We start from the raw sequence: 18,309 nt of genomic DNA on the forward strand, positions 1-18,309 counted from the left end.
ATATAATAATATGCAACTACAAGTAAGAAGTAATAGTTATAAATTACAATGTGTTATTATTTATCTAGTATATGAAAATCATATTATGTATAGGGTTAATAATATGATTCCTTAATTAAAAAAAATACTATAGACTTAAGTTATGATATGTATTATTTATATGAATTATAACTAATTAATTAAAATTAATTTGATAATTGTTTAAAGTTAATGTGCATTCACTCATTCATTTATAACTTTATCAACGGGCTATAATCTATATCATGACAACTAGTTAATTGATATATACATTAATGTTATACTACATAATACATAATTAATTAAACTTATAAAATAACTTGTATTACAAATATGAAATAGCTTGATATATCATACATAGTTATTATATTTTTAAGCTGATATATAGAGCACATTATCTACATCACTCAAATTGTAACATTTTTTTTTTCTGAGCAACTTAAATGATAAGATTTGATTTGTAAGATTTAAAATTTATCTTAAAAATCAAATTATGCCATATAAGCATTTTATTAGATGAGTTATCAACACCGGCTTATAAATAGAATTTTTTATCAAATTATTTGTAATAAAATACACAACTAAATATAGATAACTAATTACATAAACTATCTCCTATAAAAATAATTATGCAAAGTATCCTATACACAATTTGGGAACATAATAAATATACTTAATAAGATAAAATATAAATATATTAATAATATATAATTAAATATATAAAATACAACTAACATGTAGTAAATATAATATATAGATCTATAACACATTAAAAGTTTTAAAACGAGCTCAAATGAGTCAAGTCGAGCTTATACAAATTTTGCCCGTTTAATATTCAAATCAATATTAGTGTTTACGAGCATCTTATTTATTAAATAAACCAAATTAGATCCAAGTACATTCAAACAGAGTTTTGATCATGAGCTGCTCTATTCATTTGCATCCAGAGTGACATCCTTATCTGCAGCATTCCCTTCCCTCTTCTAATTCATGTGTATGATAATGACAAGGAAACCTAAAGATCATTACCAATGATTTGGATTATGTTTGTTTCACAACCAAATAGCCCCCTATTGTGGGAAATTCTAAATTGCCATTATTGTTATATTTCATCCATTACTTTACCGTTAGCCGTATATTCAGATTCAACCACTAAGTTTTAAGAGAAATAGTAAACGAATAAAAGTCAAATAATCTAAATTTGAAACAGTTTCAACATCTCTAACGACATAAGACTTTCTGACCATTTATCCTTTCTCCCACCTTTCCCTAAAGTAATTTCAGTATCGAAAATCATGAGCTGGACTATCTGCATGCATGTCCATGCAGTCATTGAAGTTTGCTGAGTTCGTATCCCTGTTTTGGAGATGACAAATGTTTGTCTCACCATTCCGAGGTCCTTGGTAACCCCCTTGTGATAACGATTGGTGATAGGACTGAATGCTCCGACGAACCGGGCTGGAGAGAGCATTTGAGAATACCGAGTTCCTAGGCTGATTATCAGATTGCCCAGAACGAACTCCATGGCCCACCGTTGCTACCCTAAATGGACCAGAAGAGACAGGGGAACCCAAAATAGTCGGGTGCATTGCATTCTGGGCGTGCTGGTTTTGAAATGGAAGCCTGGGTGACATTGGGGGCTCATCTGCTCCATGTTCAAGCTCATTCTGCAAAAAAAATTAAAAACATAAAAAGTCACTTCCTTTAGCTTGCCTTCCCGGCATTTGGCATCACCGAAAAGTGGGGGCCATAGAAGTAGTTAAACCTACCTCGAAGAAGATAACTGGAAATGTAAGAGATATCACCTACTGAAGCTGTAAAAATTTATCCATTGTAATATGCAGCGCATCCATTCAATATGGACCCATCTCATATGATACTCATAACCTAATATTACGTGTACAAATATCTAGTTCCAATCATTTCACAAATTTGCTAGACAATCATTTCTGTTAGTCTCGTTATTTAGATGCAATGACCTTCATATCTCAGACCATTCATGTAAATGTGTAGTGTGACAGAACGTTGAACTTTGATACGACAGAAATAATCAAATCATTTGTGCATACAAGGCAACTTTGTGTAAGAAAAGGCAAGATTCTGAGTCGGCACATTGTCTGACACCACCTGGTCAGATAGATACAAGGTAGTCAACACCATTGGGCCTCCCAAGGCAAAACAAGGAACAAGCCATGTATGGCATACAGTTGTTTTTACCTCGTTAACACTTGTTGATTGTCAGATACTCCTTGCTTAATGTAGAGAAGGGGAAATGAAGGGGATAACTAAATTAGAGTCATGGTTAGCGGGTAGTGTGTACAATTTCATTAGAGTACATTTTCATCTTTCTCAACAAGTATTGTAAATTGAGCAACTGAAAATTATAGAAAACATATAGATACATTCATCGCAATCATATATTTTAAAACAGTAATTCAATGGATTTGTGTTATTCAGTCCCCTTCCTGCAGATTTTTATAGCCATATAATGTCAGCAAAAAAATAATAGAAGACCACCTCTTTATATTTGTCAAAAAAAAAAAGACCACCTTCTAGATTCTGTCATGGTAAAATTCACAGAAGAGAGGACAGTACTAGTGGATGATTCAGAACCACCTGACGTTTCAATCATAGAAATTTTGTATATCCATCTGGCAACCAACCACCAGGGGTGAAAGAAGATGTCTACTAGAGAGACTATATTCTTCTAAAACCAAGGGAGGGGTGGCTTGATACGGTCCTACCCTAAAGCATTTTTTGCATGAAGAGGCATACATAATTTTAACATGTATGAGAACAGGAATCAATTATTATTTGGAGCTCTCAAAGATATTCGACTCTTTCTTTCACTACTCCCAGATGTGGATTGTGCATCGAAGAGCAGGGTAGCCAGATATCCTCATTTTTTTTATGAGCATATATAATTCCAATACCTGCAAGAGATTTAGACGTATGATTCCCCCACCCTCCCTTGTTTGTGGGGGAAGTTACGTTGGTAGATATGTTCTTTTTCATTTTTTTTAGTGCCTATGACATCAATAGTTCATAACTTTGTACTCTGTAGTGACCAGCATGTAGTAGTTTTTTAACAAGAGCTATTTGTTGTTCCTGTTATAGCAACGCCACATGTCCAACTAAAGTAGTGGACCCAACAAGTTTTATAAAAGATGGCAAGAACAAAGGAATTCAACTCTTCAGAAATTCAAACTTCTGTTTGAAATCTCCTTTAACAGCCAAAAGGAGAAAGTCTGGTGGGGGGAGTAAAATGCACCTCAAACTCATTTTCAATAAGGCGATACTCCTTGCCTCACATCAGCAGCTTATAAGGATTGTACTGGACATATGCAAGCATATGGACACTTTAAACCATAAGAAATTCTGTTCCCCGGGTGCATTTTTTTGCGCATTTCCTCACATCATAGGACTTTATGGCTGACCCCAACGACTTCTTTTTTCTTTAGCAAGCTTAAAAACCTTAAAATCTTTCAGAAAAACTGTTTGTTTCCATTGAATAAAATTGAAGCTTCATCAACAAAAGTAATAAGAGGAAAACAAAACAATGCTGTACAATAAAAACCTATCCTAAATTGTAAAATTTTGTTGTCATGATCCTATGAACCCCTCCTACATTGATTTAAGTGATAAAAAAGTGGGACTGATAACCGATTGCCATCCTCTCATCATCAAACTACCTGTCTTCCAAAATGTAAGTCCACATGCAATGGATTTGCATAAAGGGAGACAAGGAGTTTGCTCATAAGTGCTGCTAATTGTTTACTTCTAAACACATGGCCCATCAAATTTAGAAGCATATGACAACATGCACCAGAAAGCCAACAACAATATAGCAACAGAAAGAGGTTTCTAAAATGCAAAACTCAAGCTACAGAACACCAGCATTGCAAGTTGCAACAATCTAGCACAAAGGTTAGATATAAAATTAGCACAGACATGATAACTATAAAGGAAGTTATACCACAGCAGAATAAGAAACATTGAATAATGGCAAGCTAAGAAACCTGCAAATAAGAAACGATATCCATTGTTGTCACTCTTGATCCCTCTTCTTGTTGTCTCAAAACCAATTGATATAGTTTGTCCTGCAATGTATTAAGGAGAGAGAGAAAAGGTGTTATATAACATTAAGGCTACAAGAAATTATCAAAATTGACATCTAAAGAAAGAGAAAATATCCATTAACAATTACAACCAAGGGGAAAATTGCTAACATCAAGCAACATTCGGATCTTATCCACGGTTGGCTATTTTCACAAGAATGCACACCCAAAAGAAAACGAAAACAACCATCAGCAATAATACACAAATAAAATCCACATATCAAGCCATGTAATGCAAAGCAAAAAAGACATGCCGCCACATTCTGCCATAATCACCAGATGAAGGGAGAAGCTCCACCCCCTCTTCCAAAATCAGGTCCTCCCTCTCCATCTTCTCCCTTTTTCCTCCCCATTCTTGCCCTTTTTCCCCCACATTCTTTGCTTTTTTTTGGTCCTTCCCAAGTCATAGGAGACTAGATCTAGGGCATATGGTTCACCCTAAAATCAAAAGGATGCAACCAATGCAACCTTCGTCCCTTCCTTGACCACTAGCAACAAAAAAGTAGGGTCTTCCACCGGCGCCCTGCCCTAACCCATATGCCCCCTATTCCAAGTCTTTTTTGTGTCAACCGCTCCTAGATGGCCACTGGTTTGGCATACTGGCCCTATTTTCTCGTTTTCCCTTTTTTTTTTTTCTTGCTTTTCATCTCCTAAACTTCGGACCACAAATATGAACCCATTCGCTGCTCCCAGCCTCCATGCATTGATCGCATGTTTTTTTTATAAGTTAAAAAGAAATTTTGTAATCCACATAATTAGCCATAACCTAAGTACACGGGGAGTATTCAAGAGAAAACACCTAATTACAAGCTAAGAGATTGAAAAAGCAACATAGAAATCATGAAAACAAGTCCCATCTAATACAATAGCCGATGCCCAAAGTAACAACGTATGGAAGAAAAATCTCTAATCCCTCCCAACGAACATTCTCTATCTTCGAAACAACATCCGTTCCTCTCATCCCATATACACCACATAAGACATAATGGCACCATATTCCAAACAGCTGCAATTTGACGATTACCCTGTACTCCTTCTAGACATCACCCAGACAATAACAAGCCTACTAAAAATATCATCCCATAGAACCTTTGCCACTGATGATACCGTGATAACCATTTTCCTAAAAGTGCCATATTAAAAATTCTCAGATTTCATACCCCTAAACCTCCACAAGAGATTGGGGTGCAAATCTCGTCCCATTTAAGTAACTGAAACTTTTTTTCATCCCCAAAGCCACCCCACAAGCAAGCACTAAAGATCTTTTCCATTTTGCCACCTCTGCATGCAAAGGAAATAAAGATAGAAAATACATAGGGAGGTTAGATAAAGTACTCTTAATTAAGGTGAGTCTTCCCCCTTAAGACAAATAAATCCTTTTCCATCCAGCCAATCTCCTCTCTATCTTTTCAATAACACCATCCCACATTGCCTTATACTTGTGAGGAGCTCCCAAAGGAAGACCAAAGTACTTCATTGGCAAAGATGAAACCATACAACCCAAAATATTAACCAAGCCCCCCTATATTATGTACCAAACCAACAGGTACCATTTTAGACTTCAAAAAATTTACCTTTAGGCCTGAAACAGCTTCAAAACAAAGCTAAAGCGCCTGCAACGAACAAATATGGTTAAACTGAGGCTCACAAATAATTAAGGTGTCATCAACAAAGAGGATCCATTGATCGCATGTTTTCCCCAACCCGTGATCTTTTAGAGCCACCCAACCTCGACCCCTACCGCACACCATGAGCCACACGGGCCTCCACACCATCATCCGAAATATGGCTGTCAATCCCACATCCTCTCCCAATCACTCCTTTCATCTAAGCTGCAGATATTAGGATTTCCATTGTCTTTCTTTGTTTTTGTTTTTTGTGTATTTTGCATAGCTTCAAGCTTCACTCAAGAGTAGAGTGCGAAGAGCAAGTTAATTCATAACCAACATAAGCAATTTATGTAAGGAAGCTTCAAGCTTCCCTTAAGAGTAGAGTGCAAAGAGCAATTGCTTCATGTGATTGACGTGTTTAAGAGAGTTTCTAGTGTGCTGGTTAGGCTGGTGAGTTTTGACCGCATATTTTTTTTGTCTATGTATAAGCTTGCTAAATGTTAAGGTGTTGTGCCGTCAAACTGTATTAGCATGGTTGCACTCTTGTATTATTTTAGTAGTAAAAGATAGTTTATTCCTGAATAAAGGAGGTCTCCTTCATAAGTCTCACCATGTGTCTTCTAATAAACATAGGTCATCATTATCCCAAAAATAACAAAACCCCCAGCATTTCCTAACAGGCACATACACCATAAATTCCTTTATGCAAGATGACAGATGATTTCTAACACTGCTCCTGAATATCTGAACAAAAATTGATACACATTTGAACCGTGTTTTGGATAAACAAAGACAAATCTACCATAAAATCAAATTTGTAATCAAGAGCCTTCGAGAATTGAAATAAAAGCACGCATCTATTTAAAGACGGCACTCGAGGTCCATGAAAACTTGAGCAAGTGTGGCCTTATGCCCTTATATATTCCGAGTCAACATGAACCCTCTTCACGGACTAGAGTACATGGTATAACCTTTGTACGGAAAAATTAGCATGCTTCCTCTCCTATAAACGCCATAAGCTTCTTAATTTTAATTCAACACCCCGTTCAGAAGGATCGGCAAAACAAAATTAACCAAGTAATGTGACTCCATAATAAGCAAGGAAGAAGCAGTATTGTATAAACAAAATTAATATGAAGCAAAACTGTAGAAGGAAAATGACCACCTAATAAACCAAATATCAAATAGCACCCTTAGATCTTTGATAAAATGCAGGAAATCGTAAAATTAAAAAAAAAAAAAAAAAAGTATAAAAATATCCGAGTTTCTTGATTATTTTAAACCCAACAAACAAGAGCCACATATAAGACCGTCTTCTGCAACTAGACGGCATAGTTAATACAAGCAGATAACTGAGAACTCAATTAAAAAAAAGCAAGTAATGGAAAATAACAAATTTTATAGGGAACCAAAAAGATTGTAATATGCCAAAAACGATAGAATTACTAAAACCCATCGATCAAACATACAGACAACCATAACAAAGTGAACCCATTGGGATCAAACCGGATACATGAATACATACGTAAGATGAAAAGGCCATAAAAAAAGGGAAAGGAAGAGGGAAATTGGAAGAGGAAAGAACCAGCGCGTGACGTTCACCGACTTGGAAGGAGAGGCGCTGTTGGTTCATTGAGTGGGTGTAGAGCTGGGAAAGGGAGTTAGCGGCGCTGCAGAAGCTGGTGTAGATGCTACGATCCACCTCATCGAGGCGCGTGGCGTCGGACTTCCTCTTCTTCGCCATGGTCGATGAGAATTTCTTCCGTCTTGGAGCAGCTCACCCGTGAAAGAAGGATGGATGTTAATGTTATACAGTTGAGGAGCAGGAGAGTTGCACTTGCGCATGGTTAAAGGAACCGACGAAGCTCTTTTTGTGTTGTATTGTGGACCGAGGTGGAACACCGAAGAGATGACGTGGAAGGAAAGTTGGAGCAAAAGGTGATGCTTTGCCACGTCATCTATTTTTTGTTCCCACCATTCCCTATTTGTTATTTTTTTTTCTTTTTAAATCCCGAAGTAATCGAAAGAAGTTGGACCAATACCCTGAGCAATTAAAATATTTTGATCGTAATGATTCGACTCTACAGTACATACCATCAAATATTTGAATTAGAAATTGGTAAACACTAACAAATCAACTGATCAATTTCTCCTTGATATCTTATAAAAATAAATTTATAATTTATATACTGACTACTAATCTTTGAATTAATTATTTTCACATAATGAGATAATCAATTAATGGAAAGTAGAACACATTGAATAAGGGTGTGAATAAGTGGTAAAAAAAATTATATTATTAAGTCGGTGTATAAACCACACATGATAAAATTCTTATATGGCGTAATTTGATTTGGAAATTAAATTTTAAAATTTAAATCTTACAAATCAAATCTTACTATTTAAATGATGTAAAAAATGTATTTTATATATCGATTTGAGAATAAAATAACTTTAAATAGTGATATGACATGGCTTGAATATCGTTAAGAATACATATATGACATGGCTTAAGATATATCTACAGCATGTATCAAATTATGCAAGAAAAATAAACATTGTTTGAAAGACATTTTTGCATTTTTGACTATGTATGGAATAGTGATTTTTTTTAAGAGACAAAGATTGATTTGTTCGGTAGCAATGAACAAATACAGAGGAAGTCTAGTCCACACAGACACATACAAGACTATAAATATTACATAATAGAAAGGCCTTCAACATCAACTTCTAAACTACCTAAAATAAAATCTGGGGGGTTATGCCACCATTGAACAGTATTATCCACCCAACGTGCATTTCGAGCCAAACGACGCACTACCTTACTTCCTTGCCGAGCAACATGAAGATCATCAAATGAATGAAACTAAGATAATAAGGCCTGAATCTCCCATATCAAAGGACTATAGCTACATTCTTCTTCTCAACTTGATCTAATAGCTTCCACAAAAGTAAGTGAATCTCTTTCAAGGATCAAATGAGATATTCTCATATGATGGATCGATTGTTATCATCTCAAAGGAGCAAGCACCTCTATTTCTTCCACCATATAAATGCCTTCTTCCCTTCTCGATATAGCTATAATCATGCCACCAAATTCATCTAGCAATATAGCTCCCTCCCTAGACTGATTTTGTTGAGTGAAAACAACCCCTATCAAAACTCAGCCTCCACTTCCCAACTGGTGGAGGTTTCCAAGAAAATGTAGATAGTTGTTTATTAACCTGGTGATGTTTGCGAGTCATCTGATAATTTTTAACATAAGAAAAACAATTCCCAACTACATCAAAAAGAGAGGTATCACTTTGCTGAAAAATTTTCAGATTCTGAAACTTCCTGGAGTTGCATTACTGCCCAGATTAGATTATCAAATCGAGTATGTAATTCCCATATAAGCATATCTTTATCAAAGTATGTTGCCCAGATTTTAGAAATACATTTCAGTGAGACAAAACATGGAGAATATCTTCAACAGCCTCATTATAAAAATACACATACTGGAGGCTAGTATATGATGATGAGGAAGATGGCTCTTTGTAGGGAAACTATCATTGCAAGCCCTCCATAAAAAATTCTTCTTTATTTGGTAGCTGCAACTTCCATAAAGCCTTCCAAAATAATATTTGTGAATGATCAGACAGGCTAGTACCAACTTCATTCTCCTTTCTGAATTACATTACTAAATGATATGCTGACTTAACACTGAATATGTCATTACGTGTACAACCCCATACTAGCTTATTAGCATTTCGATGGGAAAATAAGGAAATATTAAGGATTTTCGAGGCCTTAAAAGGAAGAAATACCTATTTCATCAAGTCTGAATTCCACTTACCTGATTATGAATGATCCAATAATCAAGAAACACATGCATCAATAGATAATAAATTGTATCCAATAATAACTTTCTTGGTTGGCGAATTTGGCAGCCAATTATCTAACCATATACAAATCTGGTCCCCTCTTGCAATACGCCATAAACATGTAGATCGCACCACATGTTTGACTTCACAAATACTACGCCACACATAAGAAGGTTAAAAACCCAAATATAAAAAATCAAGTTCAAGAAATATTTAACCTTAAAGATAGCAGAAAAAATTAGAGTTCAGGAAATATTCATCTTATCTAACTTTACTCATATCTAAAGAATAGTACAATCATAAACATGACCGTCACATTTGTGTTACGACTAAACAGTAGTACGATCATAAACTTTACTCATATCTAACTTGATAGACATGCACCCTTTTTTACATCCCTCTTTCTTCTTCTAATCGCATCCACATTTCGTAAGTTACCATAGCATTGTCCGTAATTAGTCACCCAGGAATAAAAGCACACTGTGTGTAACGCCCGTCCTTGTGGTGGGACTTTTTATAAAATATTTTTTTATAAAGGAAGACGGGAATTACCGTTCGATTTAAAACTTTTTACTTACATACCCAGAGTGCAAGACTCTACGTTTATGACATAAAAATGTGCTTTTGGAAAAAAAGAGGTTTACAGTGAAAAATATTAATCTTACAATAAAAAGGTCCCTCGTACGATTGAAACTCGTGCCTAGACTTCCGTGCTCTTTCCCATGGGCCGTGTCCGTCCTTTTCACTCAGTTCCTATGAGGGGGAGGGACATGCATAAAAACTGAAATAAGTCGATGACTCGTAAGCATTACTTCATACAGTTAAAATATAACAACATAGATTTTCATTCATGCATTCATCATTTTTACATTCTATACGTACATGCTTACATGCATACGTGAGTTCGTTTGAAAACATCACTAGACGGGATTTTCCTTTTAAAATGGACTTTCTTTTCATAAAACGTTTCCCCCGTCAGTGGCTTCATTTCTTAAAAGTTCGTGCGTTCGTGCGTTACGTGCGTACATGCATTCATGCGTTCATACATACTTTCTTATCACTTTCATAGGCCAGTACACACTGTTACGCCCCGTATGTTGGGGTTAGCAGTCTTCCTTTGGACCTGAATTCTGCCCGTGACCACGGGTTGAGAATCCCTTTCATAGGGGGTAGCACTGGGTGCACTACCAGTACTACTTACCCGGCATTGCAATCTACCCATTCATTGGTACCCTTTTATTCATTCATGTGGCCGTTACGTGTCTTCATACATTTCATGCTTTCATTCATCTTTGCTTTTCAGTCGTTCATGCCAGCTCTGAAGAGCTAGAGCTTTCATTCAGTTCTTTCCTTTTCATTTAAGATTCAGTTCATGAGAAAACATTCATTTTCGTGAGAAAACATTTCTTTTCATGAGAAAACATCGTTAACAGTCCGTTCGTGGAAAACTTCATTTTAAAACGTACATGAGCTTAGACGTCAGCTTTCGTGGCATCCATAAGCGTCACATTGAACGCCATCTCTCACGGCATCCACGAGCATCACCTCATGGCGCGCGTGAAAGCGTCGGTTCGTAGGAGACATAAAAGCATCCGTCTTCATGCCTTCTGTGCAGTTCGTGGATTTTCTTAGAAAATACATACAATAGATACATCGTATAGTCATCCATTCACATGCGTACAATTAATATTTTCATTGCTTAAAAAGGGGCTGCCAAGGAGGGCCGTACATACTCATACCATTGAACACTTAGCATTTTCTTTCGTAAAACGTCTTTCGTGTCTTTTCGTAAGGCATCGTGAGAAAAAACGTTTCTTTTCGTTTCTTTATATATATTTTAGAAAGACTCTAAAAGAGTATGAACGTAACACTTACCTGGACTCCATGCTACTTGCATATCATGCAGTCCATTCATGTGCGTGTCAGATGGCAACCTACATGCATATACATAACCTTAACGTCATTGACTCATTCTGTATCTAATGCATAATCAACTTAAACTAGAAGTAGAACTATGCTTTACTTAGAACATTCTCCTTCTATCTCGTGCACTTACGTGCCCTTTACTATGCTAAACCCTTCGGGGACCACTTACGGTCACCACATCTTCCAACTCAAGGTCTTGTCTTGAGTGCTCATTCACTAAAGTGAACCCATGATTCACCTCAGGATTAAGACACTAAGACCTTTGTCTTACTCTTCTTACTAACCACATTCAACGCATGATTTCGACTTATAGAATTATGCATCTCAATCCTAACGATACACCCGTCACTACCTTCATGCACCTTAGCCCATACTAAATCATCATTCCCATCCATACAAGCTACATGGCTCTAAGCCAACTCTAAGGTTTAAGCACTGTGTAACTGTACTCAGAACAGATTACCCATTATATATGGTAAATCCATCCGGCACATGTGTCTAACCAGATTACACATGTACCTTACACCATTTATCACCTAAGATCAACATATGACACGTTGATCACCTGCTCGGAGGGACAAGGATCATACTCCGATACCAACATTCTCTTAACCAAGTTAGCATGACTCTTCATGCTATACATCCCTTTTAACAGTTCATCCCAACACTTAACATGACAAGGCTCCATTCACAACCACGCCTCATGTCATGTCATATAGCTCAAGACTACATCCGAGCTACACCATGACCTTGTCACGTCACCTGACAGCCCGCTACGTCATTTCTTACATCAACCCTTAACTCAATCACGAGTACGGTTCCTCACGTACTCCTGTCACATTGTGATATCTCGTCACAATCCTGTTATGCCATTTTTACAATAACTCTTCACCCATCATAAGCCTGACTATCAGGAACCACGTCACTTCGGGACGTTGCCCAGTCATGCTTCCGCTGCGTACTCTTATACTTGTTCTGCTTCTTCACCCATATTCCTAGCCATAAGTCCATCACGGTGACATTTGTTACTTCAGACTACAGGCTACACCATAACTACTTCGGAACATTGTTCCACAATTCCCGATACTATTCACCACATTCCACGCCCATCAATCACACAACCATTCTTATCTCTGCGACACGTCACACGGAGTGTCGCTGCCTCGTGGAGTACACTCCACGTATACTCCATTTCCACACGCTACAACCTCTCATCAATATGGCATACCCGTCATACGATGCATCACTCTACCACATGGAGTACACTCCGCGTATACTCCCTCCATACACACTATGCCACATCACCACTATGGCATACCCGCCATATGGTGCATCACTCCATCACATAGAGTACACTCTACGTGTACTCTCTTCACACATGTTATGCCACACAAAGTACACTCCACGTATACTCCATTCACACTACGCCACATTACCATTATGGCATACCCGTCATATGGTGCATCACTCCACCACATGGAATACACTTCACGTGTACCACATTCACACACTACGCCACATCACCATTATGACATACCCGCCAAATGGTACATCACTCCACCACATAAAGTACACTCCACGTGTACTCTCTTCACATACGTTACGCCACATCACCATTATGGCATACCCGCCATATGGTGCATCATTTCATCACATAGAGTACACTTCATGTGTACTCTCTTCACACACGTTACGCCACATCACCATGATGGCATACCCGCCATATGGTGTGTCACTCCACCACATGGAGTACACTATTCACACACCACGCCATACAGAGTACACTACGTGTACTCTTCACATTCCACAATACGTCAGGAGAGTATATTTTACATATACTCTCCTTATTCCACACTACGTCACATCACCATTATGACATACCTGCCATATGTTGCATCACTCCACCACATGGAGTATACTATTCACACACCACACCATGCAGAATACACTCTACTTGTACTCTTCTCATTCCACAATACGCTAGGAGAGTATATTCTACATATACTCTCCTTATCCCACACTACGCCACACACAGAGTACACTCAGCGTGTATTGTTCACACTCCACATGCCACATCACCAATACAGCACATACTCCACAATCACACTACACCACACAATCCACAACACTGCACAGCACAATTCTCCACTACGCTCCACACTTCACAGCGCACTACAAAGATAAGTCCAACACTTCACTACACAGAATGCCCAACACTTCACTACACAGAACGCCCAACACTTCACAGCACAACACATCTTACTACGCAGCAACTCCACTAATACTAAAAGCACAGTCCACAACCTAATCAACTAATCAATATCTAACATAAATAACGAGAGATAGAGGGTTATACCATCGATGGGATAACCCGTGCGTTGCTCGCTGATCGTCACAACCGATGACGTCGGAAGGGTCGTACGTGGTGGCTAACCCACGTACGTTCGTGGTAGCTAACCCACGTACGTTGACTGTTTGGGCGTTTGGATAGCTAAGTGTGGTCTCGAAATGGCTCGTGAAGGCCTTGTGATGGTGGCAATGAGCGTAACACGGTGGATCTAGCCATGTACAGTGGCGGTTAGTCACGTGCAGTGACTTTCCATCACATGCAGTGGTTACCCACCACATAAAGTGGTGGTTTGGGGCCTTGGGTTCAGCTAAGGGAGGTGCGGTGGAACTCGTGGTGGCGTTGAGGTGGCGCCATGGTGACTCACGGCGGCGGATCTGGCTGCACAGTAGAGGAGAAGCCGTGGGAGAGTGAGAGAGAGTGTGCGTGCATGGGTGGCAGATCGAGGCCGTGGGTGGTTCGGATGGATCGGTGGTGGCTTGAGGAGGCTAAAGGTGGCGGTTACCGGCCGTGGGTGGCGGTGCACGGCAGTGGAAGGTGTGGAATCTGTGCATTGGAGGAGGGGAAAGCCCGTGCGTAGAGAGAGGCTTCTAGCCATGGGTCATGTGGAGGAGGAAGGGGGAGGCTAGGAGGTGCCTGTGGTGGTGTCTGGTGGCCGCGCACGGTAGCGCTAGGAGCATCAGTGGCCTTGAAGTCGTGCGAAACCCATAAATGGGTTTCGTGCGTGTGCTCAACGGAGGAGGAGAGGGAGGCTGAGCTTGTTAGAGGATGATGGTCGGTGGAAGGAGAAGTTGCCGTGGGAGTGGTGGCGCCGTTGGGCAGCGCACGCAGTGTTTTTGATACCGTTCCGTACCGGCCGGTACGGCCGGTACATACCGTACCGGTCAGTTGGCCGGTACCGAAAATATAGTATTCCGTACCGGTTTAAAAACCGGGTGTATCGGCCGGTACCGGCCTGTACCGACCGGTATTTTATGTTTCGGCCGAAACATAAATTTCGGCCGGTACATATTTCGGCCGGGTCAGTCGAGTTTAAGGCTGATGGCATTTTCGAAATTATGTCAAATAGTTAGGGGCAAAGTTGGAATTTCACCTCAAAATTAAAACCTACATTTCTCTTCTCTTCTTTCACGTTCAGACTTACTTCTTCCTTCACGGCAGCCGAGTCCCATAGCCAAACAGCGTAGCGCGGCAGCGCCAGCCCAGCAGCCGAGTCCCAGACCGCAGACGGCCAGCCAGCTGCCAGCGTCCACCGCCCTCCGTCTGGTCCCACCGCACGTCGCCGACCACCCCCTCATCTCGGTATTTTACTATTTTTTTTGTTTTTTACTTAGTTTGATTTTTTTTTTGTTACTTTTTTTATAAATAAATCATAATTGTATTTTTATAGATGTTTTAGATTATATGTTTGTAGATGTTTTAGATTATATTGTTATAGTGTTTATTTTTATAGATGTTTTATATTATATTTTTATAGATGTTTGTTTATATTTTTATAGATTATGTTTTTGTAGATGTTTGTTTATATTTTTATAGATTATATTTTTGTAGATGTTTTAGATTATATTGTTATAGTATTTGTTTTTATAGATGTTTTAGATTATATTTTTATAGATGTTTTATAGATGTTTATTTATATTTTTATAGATTATGTTTTTATAGATGTTTATTTATATTTTTATAGATTATATTTTTGTAGATGTTTTAGATTATATTGTTATAGTGTTTGTTTGTATTTTTATAAATGTTTTAGATTATATTTTTATAGATGTTTGATAGATGTTTGTTTATATTTTTATAGATTATATTTTGATAGATTATATTTTTATATATGTTTGTTTATATATTTTATAGATGTTTGTTTATAGTTTAGATTTGATTGAGTTTCTTCTTAATGGCTTACTTATAAGTGTTAATGTTTTATACTTTAATAGTTATAAATGTCTAGTTGTCAATCAACCGGTAGTATGACTTCAAGTTCAACTCCAGCACTTGCTCCTGTAAGATCAGAAGATGCAGCTTGGGCCCATGCACGTGCAGTGCCAGGGGCAAGAAATAATACCGAATGTTTATACTGTAATAAAGTAATTAGAGGTGGCGGAATCACTCGGTTGAAGTATCATCTAGCTGGGATTCCAGGCGATGTAGAAGCATGTAAAAAGGTCACTGAAGATGTAAAATGGCAAATGAATGAGTTGCTTAATGAAATGAAAAAAAGTAAAGAGAAGAAAAGAAAAATAAGTTCAGAGATTGGAGGCGATATAGATTTAACATCTGATGATATTGATGATGGTAATAGTATAGAGGGACAGTCTCAGCTTTCAAAAGGTAAGGGGAAGTCGAAAGAATCTGGAACTGGAAAGTCAGTGGGTGGATTGAGTAGATTTTTTGCTCCAAGAACAACTCCTGGGGCCCAACCTTCAATTAAGAGTTCTATGTCTTCAAATGAGATGATTGTAAAAGCAAAGATGGCTGTAGCACGTTGGTGGTATGATGCTAATCTGCCTTTCAATGCAGCTCAATCCAAGTTTTATCAACCAGCTATCGATGCCATGACTGCCATCGGGTCAGGATTCAAAGGCCCATCTTTATATGAGTTGAGAGGAAATTTGTTAAAGATGGCTGTAGATGAGGTTCAAGATTATTTGCAACAAATTAAGAAGGTTTGGAATGAGACCGGTTGTTCACGAATGGCAGATGGTTGGACAAACCAGAAGCAACAATCAATAATCAACTTTCTAGTTTATTGTCCGAAAGGTACAATGTTTTTGAAGTCTGTTGATACATCTGGCCTTCGAAAAGATGCTGAAACATTGTTTAATATCTTTGATGAGGTTGTTCAAGAAATTGGAGTTGAGAATCTTGTGCAGTTCATAACGGACAATGATGCAAGTTATAAAGCTGCAGGAAAAAAGTTACAACAGAAGTATGGCTCTTTCTACTGGTCCCCATGTGCAGCTCATTGCATAGATTTAATGTTGGAGAATTTTTCTGATTCAAGATGTTTTCCCCTTATTGATGATGCTATAAAAAAGGCAAAAAAGATAACAAAGTTTATCTATAACCATGGTTGGGTTTTGGCATTGATGAGAAAAGACTTTACCAAAGGTCATGATTTGTGTCGTCCTGCAATTACAAGATTTGCGACAAATTTTTTAAGTATCCAATGTTTGCTATTGTTTAAGAAAGAACTCAGACAAATGTTTACTTGTGATAAATGGATTGCATCAAGTCATTCTAAGAGTAACATAGGGAAGGAGATAGCTGAGATCGTTTTAGAAGATAAAGAGTTTTGGGCTCAATGTCAATTTATTGTCAGAGTTAGTGAGCCTTTGGTTCGTGTTCTACGACTTGTTGACGGGGATGAGAAACCTGCAATGGGATACTTGTATGATGCAATGGAAAGAGCCAAAGAGAACATAAAAGCAAGATGCAATAATAAAGTTGGTTTATTCAGTCCATTCACCAGGATCATTGATTCAAGATGGGATAGGCAGCTTCACAGTCCATTACATGCGGCGGGTTGTTTTCTTAATCCTGGAATTTACTATAGCCCCAATTTTAAAAATAAAAATGATGTTGTAAGAGGCTTCAACAGTTGTGTTATGAAGATGGAACTTGATCCCGATAATCAAGATAAGATCATTGCAGAACTTGACTTGTATAAGAATGCAATAGGTGAGTTTGGACATTCTTTAGCAATCCGCCAGCGTGATAAGATTAATCCAGGTATTATCATTTATCAATATCATTTGTTAAATAATGTGACTTTGTACTTTAAATTTTATCTTATTTTATTTTTACTGATTAATAATTTATAATTGCATTATTGTTATAGTTGCATGGTGGTCCCAATTTGGTTGCGAGGTTCCAACGCTTCAAAGGTTTGCTGTTCGAGTGCTAAGTCAATGTTGTAGTGCAACTGGATGTGAGAGAAACTGGAGCACATTTGATTTTATTCATTCAAAGAAGAGAAATAGATTAGTGCATAAACGTTTGAATGACTTAGTATTTGTTCGTTATAACTTGAAGCTGAGGGAGAGGTAAATTTTTTTAATACTAATGTTTTCACTCTTGAAAAATATATAATATTTTCACTTATGTTTGATTTTATTTTTACAGGAGCATAAAAAAGGGAAGAGATGCTTTAAATCCAATCAATCTTGAAAACATTGATTTGATGGAAGAATGGGTGGGTGAAGAATCTGAGCTTCTTGATGGAGAAGATTTGGATTGGGCAAATATTGAGGAGCCATTAGCCTCACTAAATGAGGAAGACAATGATAATGTTGGTATTGATGTTGATGACAGTGATGACGTTGATGAAAATATTTTGATTAACATGTCGAATCTTGATCCTTATTGTCTTTTTGATGAGGATGAGTATCTTTGATGACGTGGTGACGTTAATGACTTTATCATGATAA

The 18,309-nt window shown here is 37.8% G+C and overlaps 1 protein-coding gene across 1 annotated transcript; it reads right to left on the reverse strand.

Annotated features, from left to right (window-relative positions):
* Nucleotides 1-1,091: 1,091 nt before the first annotated feature.
* On the reverse strand, nt 1,092-7,592 carry LOC121252766. Its single transcript, XM_041152560.1, has 3 exons — nt 7,332-7,592; nt 4,038-4,118; nt 1,092-1,685 (listed from the first exon to the last, which is right to left on the reverse strand). Exons 1-3 carry the CDS (start codon nt 7,488-7,490, stop codon nt 1,299-1,301), a joined length of 627 nt encoding a protein of 208 aa, XP_041008494.1. The 5' UTR covers nt 7,491-7,592; the 3' UTR covers nt 1,092-1,298.
* Nucleotides 7,593-18,309: the final 10,717 nt, after the last annotated feature.

Source organism: Juglans microcarpa x Juglans regia, chromosome 2S (genome assembly GCF_004785595.1).
Source record: "Juglans microcarpa x Juglans regia isolate MS1-56 chromosome 2S, Jm3101_v1.0, whole genome shotgun sequence".
Classification (NCBI taxonomy): Eukaryota; Viridiplantae; Streptophyta; class Magnoliopsida; order Fagales; family Juglandaceae; genus Juglans; species Juglans microcarpa x Juglans regia.

Bases quoted from the DNA above. Each gene is read 5' to 3' on its own strand.
- LOC121252766 (XM_041152560.1), bottom strand. From the start codon at position 7,490: ATGGCGAAGAAGAGGAAGTCCGACGCCACGCGCCTCGATGAGGTGGAT. The intron at 4,119-7,331 runs GTTCTTTCCTCT...AATACATTGCAG, and splicing joins TCGGTGAACGTCACGCGCTG to GACAAACTATATCAATTGGT. The intron at 1,686-4,037 runs GTTTCTTAGCTT...TTTTTTTTGCAG, and splicing joins ATATCGTTTCTTATTTGCAG to AATGAGCTTGAACATGGAGC.